Below are 18160 nucleotides of genomic sequence, written 5' to 3'. Positions count from 1 at the left end.
CAGGCGAGGTGAGGATTCCTGTGACCTACGCACCTCACAGCCTGACTCTAGCCCACCCCGGAAGACGTCCGCATTGGTTAGTCCCCTACTCCTTCCTCTTCCCTCTCCCTGCTGTTCTAAAGATGTCATGGCTGAGTGTGCCCTGGGTGAGTGCCCCCGGCTCAGCTTACTCCACAGCCCCATGCCCAGAGAGACAGGGAGACCCCGGGTGCCTGGGGAGGAACTGAGAGCTCCAAGGCTCTCACTCCAAGGCTGCCTCAGGCCTTGCTTGGTCCTCAGGAGATTGTAAACTCAGTCACCCCAGGTCACCCCAGGTCACCCCAGGTCACCCCAGGTCGGTGGCGGGGGAGGGGGTACTCTGTAAGCACATGCTGCCTGAAGGGCTGAACAGTCATTTTCCTTGGTACCTGAGGAGCACAGCCTCAAAAAAGCTAGTTCCTCCCTCCATCAGATTTGCCCCTTTGTGTTTTCATGCAATGGCACCTTGCCTAGCTGCTCCCCTGTGCTCTGCAGGGGCTCCTGCCTCCTCCTCAGATCAGGGAGCCCTGTTCACAGTGTACCAGGGCCTGCCCGTGAAGGGCTGCTTGCCTCTGGGTCCAGGTGTGCGTCAGGGAGAGCCACAGCCAGCCTGTTGGTATGAAGCTCTGGTTCCTCCCAGGACTTCGGCTGCACTGGGCTCTGGGTCACTGGTTCCTCTCTCCGTGCTGCACAGACAGATGGGATTGAATCTCCCGGCCGTTCCTGGAGTTGTCAAGTTTGAGCAGGGCGGGGCCCCTTTTAGTCTCTCCCGAGGGAGAGTCGGGCCCCTGCCCCCTCTATCCACATGCTCCTTCTGCTCCATCTTTGGATATGAAAGCATGAGAAGCCAGTGTGTATGTGGTGCGGTTGGGTGCTTAGTGCTCAGCTGTGTGCAGTGACCTAGGTCCCCTCCTCCAGGAGCCCGGGTGGGAGGGGCGACTGGCTTGGTGCCCACTCCAGGCTCTGTTCTGATGGGGACTTCTAGGCATGCAGCCCCCCCCCACCTCCCCCCCGGGGCAGGGCTGGTTCCCACCTGGCAGGCACACACACCAGCCCACACTGAGCCACGGCCTGGGCTGTGCCAGTATCTGGGAGCCCGAGCAAGTCCGAGCACACGGGGTCTTCTGCAGGCCCATCCCAGTTATAAATCGCCCTGCTTGGGGAATAGATCTCTTCATCCCTGAAGGGAGATTCATGAGCAGCCTGTGCCGCCCAGGCCGCCTGGTGTTTGTCATCATTCCAGAGACATAAACTACACCCCAGTGCCTCTGCCCTCCTCGGTAGCGCTTCACACATCATCTCCAGCTCTGCATTCTGTACGTGCAGGGGCCAGGCCGCTTCCGCCTTCCCTGCGGGCCTCCCTTCTCCCTGGGTCCCGGGCTTGCTCCCTTTCCTTTTCCCACTACCACACAGACAGCCATGCAGTGGAGAAAACGAATTCTTCTCCAGAAGCAAATTAATAAAAATCATCTGAGGAATGAGCTAATAAAGACGGTGTGGTGTGAGAAAATCTCTTTGCCGAGAGCTAGGCTGTCAATTAGCCCCACGGGGTCCCTGGCGATAAATGGGCAGGCCTCGAGGAAAGGGGGCCAGTGCCACCTGCTGGAGCTCTGCGGTGGTGCAGCTGCGAATCCTGGCCGCCTGGTTGCGCCCAGGAAGCTGGAAGCAGAGCAGCTCCCCGGAGAGGCTGCCTACTGTCAGCTCCACCTGTGTGGACCCAGCAGCGGAGGGCGGCGTCGGAGGCAACCGGTGGCTCCGTGTGTCCTGAAGCCCGGGAGGAGCATGAAGCCCCCTCCCTCCCCTGCCAGGTGGGAGGCCTGCCTGGCTCCTGCTCTGCTCTTTGGCCTTGTACAGGTCTCTTCCTCTCTTGGAGCCTTAGTTTCTTACCGGAAAAGGAGAAACAACCAGGCGTCTTAGGCCCCTGAGAGAGGGCTTGGATGAGGCAGGCCTGGCAGGGGCCCAGATGTGCCCCTCCTGTGGCTCACACTCCTGCCACATGGGAAGCCTCTGCACCTCCGTCAGTGCTCCCATTCTGAGAAGTGGCAGGCAGCTTTGTCTTAGAGTCAGATTTCTGAGGCAGAAAGAAGTCAGTCAGGCTGAAAGGTCCTGCAGAAGGCAAAGCAGCACAGTCACCAGACTCCCACCTTGGAGGCCCTCCAGCCCACTCCATGGCCATTCCTTCACAGTGTGGTGGCTGCACCGGGAAGGAGACAGGTGTGCCTGCAAGGAGGACTGTAGGAGGCTCCTCATCCCACACACCTGTTCACGCCCACCTCCCACTGCCAGTGGGGGCTAAGAGCCTGGGAGACCTGCTGCCATTTGGCCGGGACTCTGATCCTCTCCACGGGGCATGCATCCGTAGTGCTCACTGTCCAGGGCAGATGGCAGCGCTTGAAAGCTGTGCTCACAAGGGTGAGCACAGGGAGGGCTGCCGAGCTTCAGGCTCCGGGTGCTGGACCAGTGTCTCACTCAGCGCAGGGATCCAAAGTGTTTCAGTGGATTCCTAGAGTGAGTCGACTTTTAATTTATTAAAACCAGAAGATACCAGGTGCCTTGGTGGTTCAATTGGTTAAGCAGCTACCTTCAGCTCAGGTCACGATCCCAGGGTCCTGGGATTGAGCCCTACATTGGGTTCTGTGCTCAGCTGAGAGTCTGCTTGAGGATTTTCTCTCTCTCTCCCTATGCCTCTCCCTCTGGTCGCTCTCTCTCTCTCTCTCAAATAAATAAATAAAATCTTAAAAAAAAAACCCAAACTAGAAAAGATCTGCAAGGACATTAATCCAACCCTTTCATTTTACAAGCGAGGAGAAGACAGTAGAAGAATGACCTACTTGCCAGAGTCCCACGGCCAGTAGGTGACAGGCAGCCAGTCCACTGTTGTGGATAAGAATTCCAGGCTCAGGGCTAAGGAGCCAAATGCTTGGCTGTTTTGAATTACTGAAAATATCTTTATGCAGATGTCTAGGCAAATGTACCCCATAAATAGCTGTGGTAAAAACAGAAGCAACACATGAAAGGGAGCTTGTTGATTGCAGTCTGCACAGGGCAGCGGTGGCACCTAATGACTGGGGAAGTGAGGAAACCAGCAGCCACCACCACCGGGACCAGGGGCCTGGCCCGAGACCCTCCCCCAACCTGTACCTCAGGAGGGCGCTGGGGTCCAAGGGACGCTCAGTCCCTCCTGGCCTTAGTTTGTCATGCTCCAGTTCTCCCCTTCCTGGGCTAGCTCTCCTGGGAGCCACTGCTGGGTCATGGGAGCCTGCCACAGAGGGGGCTTGGGTGCCAGCAACGGATGATGCCTCTCACTCAGGGAAAGACAGCTGAATGGATTTACTGTGACTTCAAATTATGGTTTCAGGTTTGTTTGTTTTTAAATATGAACTGAGTGTTTTGTGGGCTTTTTTTTTCTTTTTTTTTAATTCGAAAATGGTATCTCTAGGGATAGATCCCTGCCACTGAATAGAAACACAGATCAGAGGCTTGATCTCTGGAGCTTCCTGCCTGACAGTGTAGGAAGCCATGTGTCCAGGTCCAGGCTAGGCTGGTTAGGGTCAGGGCCCAGAAGCTCCAGAGATGGTTTTTCTATGGCCTGCCAGAGCTCGCAAGGGACTAGAGTAAGAGTCAGCACCCACATGGCATTCAGGGGCAGAAATCAACAAGTATCAATGATGTACGGGTGGGCTTGACAGCCTGGGGGAGAACAGGACAAAGTTAGGTGCCAAAGGTTCAAACATGGGGCCTCTCCTGGTGGGTTTATGTGACCTGGGGGGCCCAGGTCCTGGTTACTGAAGTCTGTACTACCTGGAAACAAGAGAGAGTGTCCCAGGAAACCTCCTTAGAGCAAACAGGTGCTTCGATCGACTGTATTTACCAACCCTGGTCAAAAGCATCTGATTGGTTCTGCATCAAGCTGGCCAGGGGTCAGAGTAGGGTGTCACATGGCTTTGCAGACCAGCCCTGGAGACCAGGTGGCAAGTCCTCAGGAAAGGGTATAGGTTGCAGATGGCCCTCCTCTGATCATGTCAGGGAAGGAATTAGCCTGGGGGAGGAGCTTCGTGATCAGGCAAGTGTGATGCTTATGGAGGTGTGCGGCCTCCCCACAGCACCATCCCACAGCCCCAGGCACTCTGGTCCCTCTCTCCAGCATCTGTACCTTTACCCACACTGTTCCCTCAACGTGGAAAGCCCTTCTCTACCTTATCCACAGGCAGGCTCACTCGGATGATGGTGCCCACATCCAATGGCCCTCTTCCAGAAAGCTGTCCCTTGGCTCTGCCTGACCGGCAGTTGGTCAGTGTCTTGTGACTTGGTGTCCCTGACCTCCAGGGACCCTGGAGCTGTCCCCTGTCCTCGCAGCCCATACAAAGACCCCACAGGCCTGCCCCAGCATAGGCAGGGGCACATGTGGAATAGGTTAGTGTTGTTGGTTCCTTTACATGCCTCTGGCACTTCATATGTTTCAATAAAAAGACACCGTGGCCATCTGCACTTGCACTCTGAAATCCCAGCCTGTGGCCCACCCTCCTGTCCAGGCCCTTGTCTTACTTGCTGTCCCATCAGCTGAGACTCCCCACGACCTTCAGTGCTGGATGCTTTGCAGCCATTTCTCTAATCCTGACACTTTGTGCCTCTGGACAGCATTTCCCCTTTTTGCCAGCTCAGAAAGCAAGACCTAGAGCCCCAGGCTGGGATTTGCACCCAGCATGCCTCCCGTATATCTCCCCAGCTCCCTAACTCCCTCCAGACATGTTCCTTCCCAGGCACTTCCTTGGCCATTTCCAGAAACCACATTTCTGCGCCTCACCCTGCAAGCGGTGTGCCCTGCACAGGCCTTCAGGGTGGCCCCACCTGATGTCCTGTGCCCCGAGGACTCCACTCAGCCAGGAGGAATCAGATTGGCCCTGCATGTGGTACTAAGCTCTTACAGTAAGTGGTATCTTTGAGTCAACTGGAAGGACTCCACCACACAGCTTGGATTATACTGGTTTCCTGCGACCCCAGAGAGGGGCTCATGGGGATATTCTAGAGCTGGGGTCTTTTTCTCTAGAAGAAGCTTTTTAGTTCAGAGCCTTGGGATTTGTGGAATGCCCCATGAATCACGGGGAGCACCTGAGGCCACAGTGTTGTCTGGGGATATGGCACTCCCTGGGGATGCCTGCAGCTGGAGTCATCACACTCAGGTGCCTCCCGTGGGGTTACGAGCCCCCTGTCCAGGCAGACACCTGTCCTGCTGCCCTGATGACGATGCGGGCTCCCAGGGCTGTGGTCTCTGCTGAGAATGCGAACGCACGTGGGCTCGTGACAGGCGCTCTGAGCATTGCCAGAGCATCTCCTCTGGAGGGAGCATCTGCCCCCACCCCCCCTTCAGGGGACTGCTGCTCTTTGCAGTGTAGTCTGTGGAATTATGTGAGCCTCTGCGTGTCACTCCAGGCTTATCTGTGCTTCGCTGGCTCTGATGGCAGAGACACGCCGCGGCCCCAGTCGCTTGTAATGACATGTTTCCTGAGCGAGCGAGACAGAGGGGCAGACACGAGCAGGCTCCCAGGCCTCCAAGCCCTCCAAGCCCTGTGCTCTTCCTTCTCATGCAGGGGCTGGGGGCTGCCGAGGGCGCTCACAGCTTGGCTCCACACAGCCCTGGAATGTAGGTCAAGTGGGACATTTCTGAGAACACTGATAGAGTAGGGGGAAGCCAGGGGGTCAAAACTATACCTGGAAAACACAAATGGATCTTTCACATTGTTTCTTTAGACTGTCGTGGATCCTGGCCAGGCCCAGGAGGGAAAACCGCCTTCTGGTCTTTTCTCAGGAAATGCTCAAGCTGCCACCACCAGCAGCCCAGAGTATTTACCAAAGCTTCGAGGTGCATCTCGTATGAGACCTGGTCTTTCCCCATAAGCGTCCTTGAGTACGTAGCCAAAACTCCAAAAATGTGCATAGTGTCTAAATCAAGGTTAAGAGACCACTGACTGTCCAGCGGCGATGCAGAGAACGTCCCCAGAGGCTGCGCTGAGGCCACACCAGCTGGTTGTGGGCAGGTTCAGAGGGAAGCGTGGAGGATGGCCTGGTGCCTTCAGTGGAAGTGGGCATGTTTCCTGCCTGCTGCGTCTTCTGCCCACCTGTGCTATGTGCCCTCTGCAGGCCCCCAGGGCGGACAGCAGTGCCTGCGGCAGGGAGGCAGTGCTCAGGAAACATTCTTCTTTTTTTCTCTTCTTTTTAAAAAGATTTTATTTACTTACTTATTTTAGGGAGAGCGAGCAGGAGGAGGGGCAGAGGGAGAGGGAGATTCCCAAGCAGATTCGTCCTGAGTGGGGAGCCCAATTCTGGGCTGGATCCCATGACCTGAGCTGAAACCAAGCTCAACTGACTGAGCCACCCCAGCACCCCAGGAAACACTTTCTAAAGGAATGAATGTTCTTGTCCTGCATTAGCAGTGTGAAATTTGGGGTCCTTGGGATCAAGAATGCCATCTGTGCTAATAAAACTGCCTGGCAACACCGAAGCATAAGCTACAATGCAAAGCAGAAGTGTCAGGCGCACTTGAGCGGGCCCCCCAGACAGGGGCTGCCGGGCCAGGAGTCCTGCGGGGCCTTGTGCCGTGCCGAGGCTCAGACAGGTGCCTGGTGGCTGACCTGAGCCCTGGGTTGGGGCCAGCACACTCCTTGTCTTGCCCGCGGCTCCTGCCCAGAGATTAATTGGCTTTGGAACACTGTCCTCCCCGTCAGCTTGGTGGCTGCTGCCGATTCTAATGGTCCTCACGTTTGCCTGCACACAATCGCTTCACACAAGGATGTAATTAAATCCTTTGAACAGCACTTTGGGACATTTGATTATGCAGAAAAACTCCATAGAAATGTAAGCTGTTGTGTGCAGCTGGTTTACCCTACGGTTTCTGTCAGTGCTCACTGTCCTGTGACAATTACCTGAAAGGAAGGTGAAGCAGGCGAAGCCAGGAGGGAGGCCGGGCCGGGCCCTGCTGTGCAGCCCCTTAGCTGCCTCTTCAGGACTCCACAGGGAGCAGCACGCCCCTGCCTGCCCCGCGTGTGCCCTGCTTACTCCCTTGGCCCTTCTCTCCCCAGGAGCTGCCAAAGCATGACGAGCTTGGTCAGCAACACCATGTCGCCGATCAAGGACGGGACCTCCTCTCTGCCCAGGAGGCAGAGCTCCTTCGCCAGGCCCCCACTCCGTGCTCTGTATGACCTGCTCATAGCGCCCATGGAAGGGGTAAGTGCCCCCTGGGGCCCAGAGGCTTCTAGGCGTCAGGACACATTGTTTACCGCTCAGTGCCCACATGTGCCCCTTAGATACAAAATGGGCTCCTGAGACAACCAGGGGTTTTCCAGAACACACATCTCTCTCCAGCTTCTCTGTGTTTGGAAGCGCATTTTCAGTTGGCTTCTGGTTAATGAGTGATGCCCTGGGCTCAGCTGTCGGGTTCAAGCCCTAGCTCTGTTCCTTTCCAGCCAGGCAGGTCTGGCCTCAGCTGCATCAGGTACACTATGAAGTGATGCCCTCCTCCCATCTTCTCATCAATCTTTGGGGCCTAGGGAAGCGTGAGGTTGTGCCCATCTCAATGGGAACCATGCCATCCATGTGGGCCAAGAGCATATGGCAAGGGGGATGTGCCCATGACTCTGCTTTGCCCTGCTGGGAAGCCTTCCCCATCTCCTGCCTCTCATTTGAGGGTCTTGCCTGAGCAGCTCACACCAGGGCTGTGCTTTCTGCTGAGAACAGATCCCTCAGCCTCTGCCACTGTCAGGAGCCACTGACTCCATCACAGAGCCTGGCATCAAAGACATCCTTTCACTTGGGATTTCTCGAGAAGGTTGAGAACAGCTCCTGATGGGTTTCTGTGGCTCTGGACTTTGTACATCATTCTTTTCTCTGGGTATTGCTCCCTAACTGGGTGGGGGAGACCAAAGGGCTCAGGGATCTTATGAATCTGTCAGATTCCTTTACATATAACTGTGTATTAGTCATCTCTGGCTGGTGTACTATGAACTGGGTGGTTTGGACAACTGCTGTTTATTTCTCATGGTTCTGCAGACTTGAGGTCCCAGGTGAGGGTGCCAGCATGTTCACATTTTTGGTGAAGACCCTCTTTCTGGCTATAGACAGCCCCCTTCTCACTGTGTCCTCACATGGTGGCTCTAGTCTCTTCCTCTTGTAAGAGCATTAACCCCATTATGGGGGTACTGTCCTTGTGACTTCATCTAAAGCAAATTATTTCCCAAAGGCCCCACCCCCAAATACCATCCCACTGGGGATTAGGGCTTCAACATATAGATTTGGAGGGATACCAGCATTTAGTCCATAACAGACCCCAAGGAAAGCCCAAGGTGCCTGCACTCATGGAGGCCTGGCTCTCAGACAGGGAGGGCGTGATTGACGGGCCTAGGAGAGCAGACTGTAGGCCTGCATATCCTAGCGACTGTCTGCAGCCAGGTGGGAGTTTTGTCTTGCAGACATTCAGGTTGCCCCTCAGCGGCTCACTCTTCAGCTTCAGCCAGCTGGCAGAGGTGAAATGTGTCCTCAGGAAACCCCTCCTTGACAGCATTTCCCTGCCTGGCCAGCCAAGGACGTGTGTCAGCTTGCCCAGTATGTTTTAGGAGGCTGCATGCCTGCTAGGGCCCTCCAGACTTCTCTCGCTCAGGGAGCCAGGGGTGGTGGGAAGCCCAGAGCTTCGGGGTCTGGCAGTCTAGACTCACATCTGACACTGACCTTCCCCGGCTGGGTGACCTTAGCCAAGCTGTTTCTTGTCCTTGTTAGGAAGTGAGACCATGCCACAGAGTGTGTCAGGTCTGAGCAGGGCTGGGCTCAGAGGAGTGGGAGGAGCTCACAGGACAGCAGTAGCAGGAGGACTCCTGGAGAGAGGTGGCCACTGTGCCATATAGCTGCCCCTCCTGGCACCCCAGGGCCTCTGGTCCCACCAGCACAGAGGCCCAGTCCTGTCTTCTCCTTCCCTGCAATGCACTGGGCTGCCCTGTCCTTTGTAGGACTGTTGTCCCCTTGGTGTCCTCTTTTTAATGAAGGGCCAAGACTTCAGAGAGCACCCAGCTCAGAGCATCTCAGATGCCATGCTTAGCATGATTTGTGTGCCGTATCCCAGGGAAGAAATATACACCTATACCCTTAGGCTGATTTGTCATCAAATGGTCATGCAGACCATTTCAGTGACTTACTACCACCCCTGCTCGCCCTGAGCTCTACATTTTGCACTAATCCCCTGGATCCTCTGAAAGCTATTCAGACCTTCCATTCTTTCAGTTGCTTGGGCCTCCTGAGGCCCTTTGCACTCCCCTTTTTGTGTCTAGGTCCCAGATTATTTGCTCCATGAATATGGAATGGGCTGGTGGGGATGGTGAGGAGAGGCAGGGAGCAGAGGGCAAAGCTGGAGCCTGGGGCTGTGACCAAGCGTGTACTTGGATACTCAAGTCATCTGGAGCTGGCAAGCACCTCACCTCGTTCTGGCCCAGGTTGAATGTCCCCTCCTCTTAGAAGCCTTTCTTGCCCTCTTCTTCCATCAGCCTGCAGGCTTCATCCCCGTCCCTGCCACTGGTCCCATAATTACCCCATGTCTTTCACGGTACCCAATACCTCACTGGACTCAGAACTTCACTCTTGGCCTACCCCACCTTTTCCCCCTTGCTCCCTCCCTGAAGGCAAGGATGGTGCCTCATCTCTGTGTCCCCAGCAGCTGGCATGGGGCCTGGTACATGTTGATACTTGGTCAAGTGTATGGAATGGTATGTGGTTCAAAGCTGTATTTGTTTTTTGCATGTAGTCTGGCATACAAAGCAGAAGACCCAAGGCACAAATCAGCCTGTGGACTTTGTGTGGCCGCTCTGTGTGGCACTTAGAAGCTTTCTCCAAGGCTAGGAGGCAGAAGAAAGGGGCTGGGCCTGCTCTTGCACAGCTTGGAATCCAGTGAGCCCCCAACCCTGCCAAGCAGCATGGTACCAGGATTCTGGCTTATTTCAGGGTAGGATCATGAGTCTCCCAACATGTCTGCAGGGGACCCACACGTGCCCCATTGAGTCAGGGGAAGGTGGTTACTGGGAAGGGGCTGTGCGCCTGAGGCAGAAATCCTCTAAGGTGAGAGCGGCCCGAAGAGGAAGGGGGAAGAGAGGCCGTGCTTCCCCCCAGGAGAGAAGCTGCAGCAGCTTGAGTCATCCTTCTCAGGGTTTCTACAAGTTTAGAAAATCTGCACTGTTTTTTTCTCCCTGAGAACTTTCCCCTGTGACTTAAACAGTAAAAATGTGGAAGGTCAGTTCATGCACAGTTCTAACCCTCCACAAGTTAAAACAGTGCATGAAACCAGCCTTCATGACGTTACCTGTCCAAGGCAGGGGAAGCCCGACCACAAGGCTGCTGTGTTGTTCGGGACCTACACTGTAGGAACGGATGGGATGGAAGTGCTCCCCCCCCCCCCCCGCACCGCACACCCACCTGCAGGGATGTGGTCTCATCTTGAAGTGAGGCATTTAGTTCAAAAGCATCTCCTTGGTTCCGGATAGTTAAACTATTCTCTTGTATGACTGAAGTGTTCGAATACTGTTAAGGAGTGTGGCGGCCTCATAAGAGACCCAGACTGAAACCTTTCAAGGGCCATTAAATGGTCAGCAAAAGAGTTTGTCCTTGGGTAGCTGAAGTGATCTGTTATGTTCTGGTAAAAGCACTTCACTGAAAAGTTCCATCCATTCATTCAACAAGCACTTGTTGACACGTGTTGGGTACACACCATCCTGGACATGGAGGAGGTGGCAAAGAGGGTGGCAGTCCGTGTCTGATGCTCCCAGACCGTGCTCAGGTCGGGTGGGCTGCAAGGAGCGCCTCCTCAGCCAGGCTGCCTGGGTGGAGGAGGAGGAGGAGGAAGAGGAGGAGGAGGAGAAGGAGGAGGAAGGCCAGGCCTTCCTCCCTCATCCCAAGGCCAGCACACCAAGCTCCAGCGGCCACTAGAGGGCGACACGACACCATCTGCCTGCCTGCCCGCCTGCTCCCAGCGCCATCAGCTGCCCAGCAGAGCCAGACCCTTTTCCACATTTTCAATGAAAATACAAATCAAAACCAAAAGTCCAACCTTATGAATCACTGACACTTCAAGACTAAGACGATTAGCCTCTTCACATAGGGCCTATAATTATTTGAACAACTGCCTCTGCATAGCCCCAGTCCTGTGGCTAAGGGATTGGGTCAGACAGTATGAAAAGTGGAACAGAATAATATTTTACTGTAGGCTTGCACCAGTATTTGATTTAATTTGGCTTAAGGGAAACACCGCTGTGGCTCTTTCCTGGAAGCACGCTGTCCTTTGCTGTCAGGATGGGGCGAGTGTGTCCAGCTGTCTTTGATGAGGGCCCAGCTACATCTGCACATGACCCATCATCAGACATTAAGTCAAGTCCTGCTGATACCCACAGGAGAAAATGTCACCAAAGAAAAGTTGCCAGGGTTTCGTGTGAAAGGGACTGGGACCTTATATGTGTCCCTGGCATTCATTTTTAGTCAAACAAGAGTAAAGGACAGTAAAACCATGCCTCTGGGCCCTGCCTGTGGTGAAATGACAGACCCGGACCAGCTTTGTCTTGCAGCAGGGTCGTGTAAGAAGTTCGTGCCAACAGCTGTGTTCCATGAGACGCATCGGATGTGACGAGGCCCCCAAGGCTGCTCTAGGGGAAGCCGCTTGCTAACTCTGGTCCCAGATCACCCCCTCAGTTTGCAGACAGGGCTTCACTCAAATCCAGAAGCTGCTCTGATCAAGGAGCCAGATGTAGAGTAGGAAATTGCCTGGGATTTGGGTGAATCATTCTTCAAAGGTCCAGATTGGGGGGCCTTTCAGGACCCCTGGAGTTTAGACTTATTCTAGTTGACTAGTCCCATCTTTATATATATATATATATTTACTCATGAGAGAAAGAGAGAGAAAGAGGGAGGGAGGCAGAGACAGAGAGAAAAGAAGGCTTCCCACAGAACAGGGAGCCTGATATGGGACTGGATCCCAGGACCCCAGGATCATGACCTGAGTGGAAGGCAGATGCTTACCTGACTGAACCATCCAGGCACCCTCTAGTCCCATCTTTACCATTATTTTCATTTATTGAAATTCCCTGTTTCCTATATTTGCAGTATAAAGCTGTAGTTGTAGGATAGGCAGCAAGAGTGAACGACCTTGATCAGAAGGAAAAGTATTCCTCCCCCACCTCTGTGCTTGATGAAGGGGGCTGCCTGTTTATGTGGACTTGCCTATCACAGGGCCCCCGGAAATGTACTTGACACCTGCTATTCAGGTTGGTTGGGCTGGTATGCTGGGGCTCTGGGGATTTGCCCCAACCTCTCATCTAAGCATGTAAGGCAGAGGCAGAGCTCAGCTCTGACCAAGTCATGCCCTTAATTTCTTGCAAAATCCAGTAGCCTGGGAAACCAGCTCACCCCAGAACAGATGCTCCAGCAGATAAGACTGCCCACCTAGGGGTCTAAACAGATTCAGGGTTTGGAGATGGCCAGGGAATATTGGTCCCCAGAAATAAACAGACCTCCACTCCTGACCATGGAACAGGGGATGAGGCCCCCTCAAGACTGGCATACTTGGGGTTGGCAGCCCCACTGCCAGCCTGTCTAATTGATTACTGAGTGAGATATCTGTAGTGATATTCAAATGAGGACAGACGTCACCCAAGGACGGCAAGCATTTCCACAACTGATTAGGGCAAGGAATAATGGAGGCAATAAGCTGCCCAAAGCTGTAAAACTGGCAGTGAGAGCACTCAGACTGATGAGTGGCCTCCTGGGAGGTGAGTGTCCCCACCTGGGTCAGCACTGTTGGGTTCTGGCTCTGCTACAGTGGGTGTTCAACAGTGGCTGTCTCAGCCCCACGCGGGCAGATCCCACCCCTGAAGGTCACATGCTTGTTTTTCCCGGGTCAGCAGAGAATGAGAGGGCCACTCTTGCACAGAGGCCCCCACCCCCCAGCATGGGCAGACCCTCTGGCTGTCCATTGGTCATGTTTCCCCAATGTCCAAGTCCCAAACCCCACCCTTCACTGGTTCTTCAGGCAAACCAATGGTTTGTTGTTGGGATGACCAAAGAATATAGTCAGGTGGGTTGACTTTGACTCTTGCATTTCTGGTTGCATTACAGCATCTACAGTCTTTGTAGGTTTCAGTCATGCTTTGAGGGTTATTTCCAACAGTTAGATGATATTTGCTGAAACCATCTACATCCAACTACAATGCCAAAATTTCCCAGAAACATCACAGAAAAGGCTTCTCTACCTTAAAAAGTTCTGTATGATTAGTTCACTCGATCAAAAATATGAGTCAGGAAAAAATCCCAAAATTTGTCCTGTGATTTTGAATCAGGAAAAGATCCCAGATTCCTGCCAGTTCTTGCTTCTGGGATCCTTGTTATAGACAGTAGAGTCCATTTTATTCCAAATCGAATCTGCTAGAAAGTCACAGACCCAGGAGTTTTCTTTCCCTCCACCAACCCCAGGGATGTTTATTCCTCTGGCCTGTGATGCTGTGACATTCTGAGCAGCTTCACGTGTCCTCTAGCGAAAAGGAAGCTCCCTGCATGTAGAGGGTGCACGCTGATCCTTTGAACCCCGGTGACCTTTGTGGCGCACAAAGCTCTTAAGCCAGAAGCCAGGGCACCTGCAATATCACATTTAATATCAGCGCTTCTGAACAAATCAGGGCCGCTGGTCACCGTGAGTGTGTATAGGAGATCCCTACTGAAAAAATGGCGATCAGATCAGAAGTCACCACCAGCCATACATTCAGGATCTGTGGCGGTTGCCTAGGAGACTGCAGATTTGGAAATTGGATTTCAGGGTTACTCTTTGGTGGCAGACTTCAGAGGTGTCAGGTGTCACAGGCACTCAGTAAATAGCTGGTAGATGATGGTGATGGTGCCACTGAGGACAAGAAGAATGGTAGTGAGGTTGGTCTCTCAGTGTCCCTGGGTTAAGGTTTGGAACTGGATGTTCCAGAGGTGCCACTTACATGTTTAGCCACGTGAATGTTTATAAGCACCAGAGGGAAAGGGAATGAGTTATACAAGAAATTAAGGTGCAAGAAAAAAAAAACAGTGTGATTGACCCTTGAACAACACGGGTCATATGTAATGTGGGGCGACAACCTTCTGTGCAATGAAATATCCAAATGTAACTTTTGACTCTCTCAAAACTTAACTACTAATAGCCTACTATTACTCGGAAGGCTTATAAATAACAAGGAGTTGATTAACATGTTTTTAAGTTACCTGTATGATATACTGTAATCCTACAGTAAAGAAGCTAGAGAAAAGAAGGTGTATTAAGAAAATCATCAGGAAGAAAAAATGCCTTTACAGTCTTGTCCTATGTTTGCTGGAAAAAACCCACGTATATGTGGGTCCACGCCATTCAAACCCATGCGGTTTAAGGGTCAACTATAAAAATTATAGGGCCTATGTTCACCTTACTTCAAGAACCTGCAGACAGTTATGAATTCACATTTGACTAGTGTGTCCTAAGTGCCCACCAGGTGCCAGGTACCACACCTCCACAGCCGGCTGTGACCCACAGGCCTGTGAGGTGATGGATGTGCACACTATCTAGTGGGCTCAGTCGGGGGATAGAAACTGGATTAGCCAGAGGATGTTTAGTAGACTTATTCCATGTGGCAAAAGAGTTCAGTTAGCTATAAGGACACTATCTAGTTTTCTCGGGCTGAGGGAGTTGACCCAAAGAAAGGTTGGGCACCGAGAAAGCTGTGTGGTTCAGCCCACGGGATAGCAGAGACAGTCACTGGTTTGGCCAGGCTGGAGCTGGTCCCAGGTTGCTGGCAAGCAAAGGCTACTCTCTGCATGGGGGCAGGAGAGCAGCCGATCAGCTTCGGGCAGCAAGGGTGGCAGTGAGAGTCCAGGCGCCTGCTGGGGCAGGAGGCCTGCAGGGTGTGCAGGTTCCATGGGTCCTGGTTGTCGTGTAGCAAGGGCTGCGGGAAGGTTATCCCGCACATGATAGATGGACACATTCTGGGCTTTGCTGCATGTCTCCAAACACACGCTGCTGACCTGGGCCAGCAGGAGAGCCCTCACTTGGCGTTGCTCGTCTGCGCCCTCCAGCAAGGAAGCTCAGCACCGAGCTCCCTACAGGAGACCCAGCTGCAGGGACCAAGTCACCGGGCAAGTGTTGATGGGGCACTGGGAGCTGCGAGTCTGTAAAGTGACAACAGTCGCCCACACCCACCTGCGGGTGTCCACTGCCCACCCCATCTAAGGGAACAGCCCTCCCCCTCTGCAAATTCTGGGCCTGGCCTGTGTCCACTCATTGCCAGACTTCCCTGCTGGGGCGCTCAGTCTCCCCTTTTCCATCCTAGGCCTGGAATGCACTGGGATGAGCAGGGTCACTGGGAGAGTAGACAGATTTTAGCACCCCCCCTTCTGTGTTGGTCTACTTTAAAAGATCCGTTTCTAGAAACGTCAGAGGTCAGAAAGTCTGAGTCTTTGCTGGAATTTGTTGGACTCTGTTAGTTGCTGATATGGGGCTGATGCTGAGGAGCCCTTTTATCTCTCAAACCCAGGATTTAAGAAACCAGCAGATCCCCTTTCTAGACTGAGATACAGAGGCACGGAGAAGCCTTCCCCTGCATTGTCTCTCCTTTTCTAATAGATGATATGTAATTTGGATAGAGACATCACTTTATTTTCCGTTTTCAAGTTCACATTGGATTATAGCTAATCTTTTAGTGCAAGGGCAATGCCCGTGTATCCTGGGGACCGAATTCAGAAGACAGTTTCCAGGGCATCTTTTCTGACACATTCGATCCGTTTCCCGCCGTCTTGTAACTGGAGCTGTCAGTCTGCCGTGAGGCCTGTCTGCCTGCAAGCCGGGCTGCTGACACTTGCCTCGTTCCATGCTACCCGGACGCTGGTCCCATCTGGGGCCCTCGCCCAGGGCTCTGCGCGGGTGCCAGCTCAGAACCAGCCATGAGTCACCAGACCTATGAAGTGGGGTATGCAGCTCATTCAGGGAAAACTCTCCCCATCTCCAGGCTAGAATTCCAGAGACTTCCCTCTCCTCACCATTGAGGTCACTCTTCACCAAGTCCTGGCAAGTCCCCCGTCCCCTTCTCCTTGTCTGAGTGACCGCACAGAGCCCATCTCCCATGATACAATCTACCTCTGAACACTTCATTGGAGGTTGATGAGCAGAGAGTGCATGGCAGGTGCTTCCAGCCTGTGAGAGCCACACTTTCCTGTCTGACCTCGGGTGGGTCCTTCTGCAGTCTGGCTTCTGTGTCTCTCCCCAGCCTTGTTCTCTGTTTACCCTATGGGCCTCATCTGCCCAGGCCAGGCCTGCCCCTGTCCTCACAAGCCAGGGCAGCCCCTTGGCAGGGCCCATCATCACATCCTAGGTAGGTGCTCCCACCCTCTGAGGGTGCCATTTTGGACTTCTGTGGTGATGCCATACTTAATACTTTCTGACTCACTAATGGGTTCCTGTATACATTTGATTTTCCTGAGTGCATTGTTGTACCTTGCAAGCAGGGACTGACTCCAAAGCTTCTCTGGCTTCCCCATGGTCCACAGTAGGCATAAGATGGACCCTGCATAGCTGACAGAGAAGCCCAAGCCTGGTGAAGGAGTAGGGCCAACAGTAGGGCCATGCCACACTCACTACCACTCCTAGAGGTCAGGATCCCTAGTCACAGAGGACACCCGCACTGCCTTCAGGGACCTGACCTTGCCCGTCTTTAGGCTAATGCCCCAGATCAGGTCTCGCTGGCGGAGTTTGCAGAGTCCCTACAAAGACCCTACCAGTAACACCTCTCTAACAGCTCCAAGTTACATCCCTAACCTGCCCAGCACTCCTCTGTTCACCTTCAATTCATGCATATGGGTGCTCCTGTGACTGGGGACTTGCCTAAGAGTGATGTTGTCCCAGGGAAATCAGTGACCTATGCGATGACACCTGACAGGGACTGATTGGGGTTTGGGCCCTGAGTCCAGGAGTCCAGGGAGGGTCTACGAGGGTGGGGCCGGCATCTTGTCCAACAAATGCCTGGTGACCCTGGGTCAGCTGAGGATGGGTCCTGGGTTGCACATGGGGCAGGGGGCCTGAGCCCCCACATTGCCCACATGTCGGGCAGGAGGGCCCCTGCTGAGCCGTGAGTGGCTGTCACTGTTACGGCAGCTGACCCATCAGCGAGGTCAGGGCACCGTCGCCCGGCTCCTCCAGCCCACCTTCCAGGTCTTGGCATGCTGCAGCCACGGGTGAGCAGCTTCCCAGGGCCAGGAGGGGGCCTCAGTGTGACCAGGTTGAGCCCAGCAGGCCCAGGAGCTGACAGCAGGCTCCCAGCCCTCCTCACCTCCCCGTGCCAATCCAGAAATTCATCACAAGCAGTGTGACACACCCACTTCCTCGAGCCTGGGTTGTACGGTGATTCTTTTACCCCTTCTGGGGAAATAGCTCTTAAGCAAACAACGAGCAAATGGGCCTGAGAGTGTTGATCTCTGCTTTCTTTAGATGCATCTAGAATTTTAAAAAGAGAAAAAGCCACAGGGGGTTTGCACAGACTGAATGGCCCGCCAGGCAGTGTCACTTTGGGTTAGCTGAGTGACTGCTGCCGGCCTCAGCGCAGCACCCACAGCAGCACGTCAGACGGATTAGGCGTGCACATTCACTCCCGTGGAGCGCAGTGGCGCCCAGGCGGCCAGCGGGGGTGAGGGAGACAGGGGCCCGTGTGACTGTCCCCAGAGCCAGGGCTGGGCCAGGAGCCAGGCGCCCACGTGCTCTCAGGTGGTCCTCTCCCCCAGCAGGCTCCGGGGGGCGTTCCTTGTGCAGCAGCAGCTCCTTGATCTCTGTTCACGTGCAGTGGGTCCAGTCTGGGTGTCACAGTGTCACGGGCTCTTATGACAGGAGTCACACCTGCACTGCTCTTAGCGTTTCTGGGCCAATGTAGCATCCCGTGGCCTGGCCCTCTGGGCTACACCCTGACTCCCAGGGCTCCTTCTGGGATAGACCACGGGGCCGGTCCTTGTCTTGTGGGGCATCCCCTCCTTGACAGGTGGCCGGGTCGCTCACCTCGCTATGCAGACTCAAAGAGGCCGGGGCCCCGCCCTCCTCCTGGGGCAGGGCCCACGAGGCGGGCGGCAGCCCCCA

The 18160-nt window shown here is 54.1% G+C and overlaps 1 protein-coding gene across 1 annotated transcript in view; it reads left to right on the top strand.

The window, feature by feature from the left end:
* Window positions 1-18160, top strand: part of TTC28 (tetratricopeptide repeat domain 28) — a 628115-nt gene that overhangs the window by 589769 nt on the left and 20186 nt on the right. The window contains 1 exon segment of the mRNA XM_025474404.3: window positions 7095-7239. Within this exon segment, the coding sequence (XP_025330189.3) occupies window positions 7095-7239 (145 nt within the window).

The sequence above is a fragment of the Canis lupus genome, chromosome 26 (genome assembly GCF_003254725.2).
Source record: "Canis lupus dingo isolate Sandy chromosome 26, ASM325472v2, whole genome shotgun sequence".
Lineage (NCBI taxonomy): Eukaryota > Metazoa > Chordata > Mammalia > Carnivora > Canidae > Canis > Canis lupus.
This window is presented reverse-complemented; position numbering and strand designations above follow the sequence as displayed.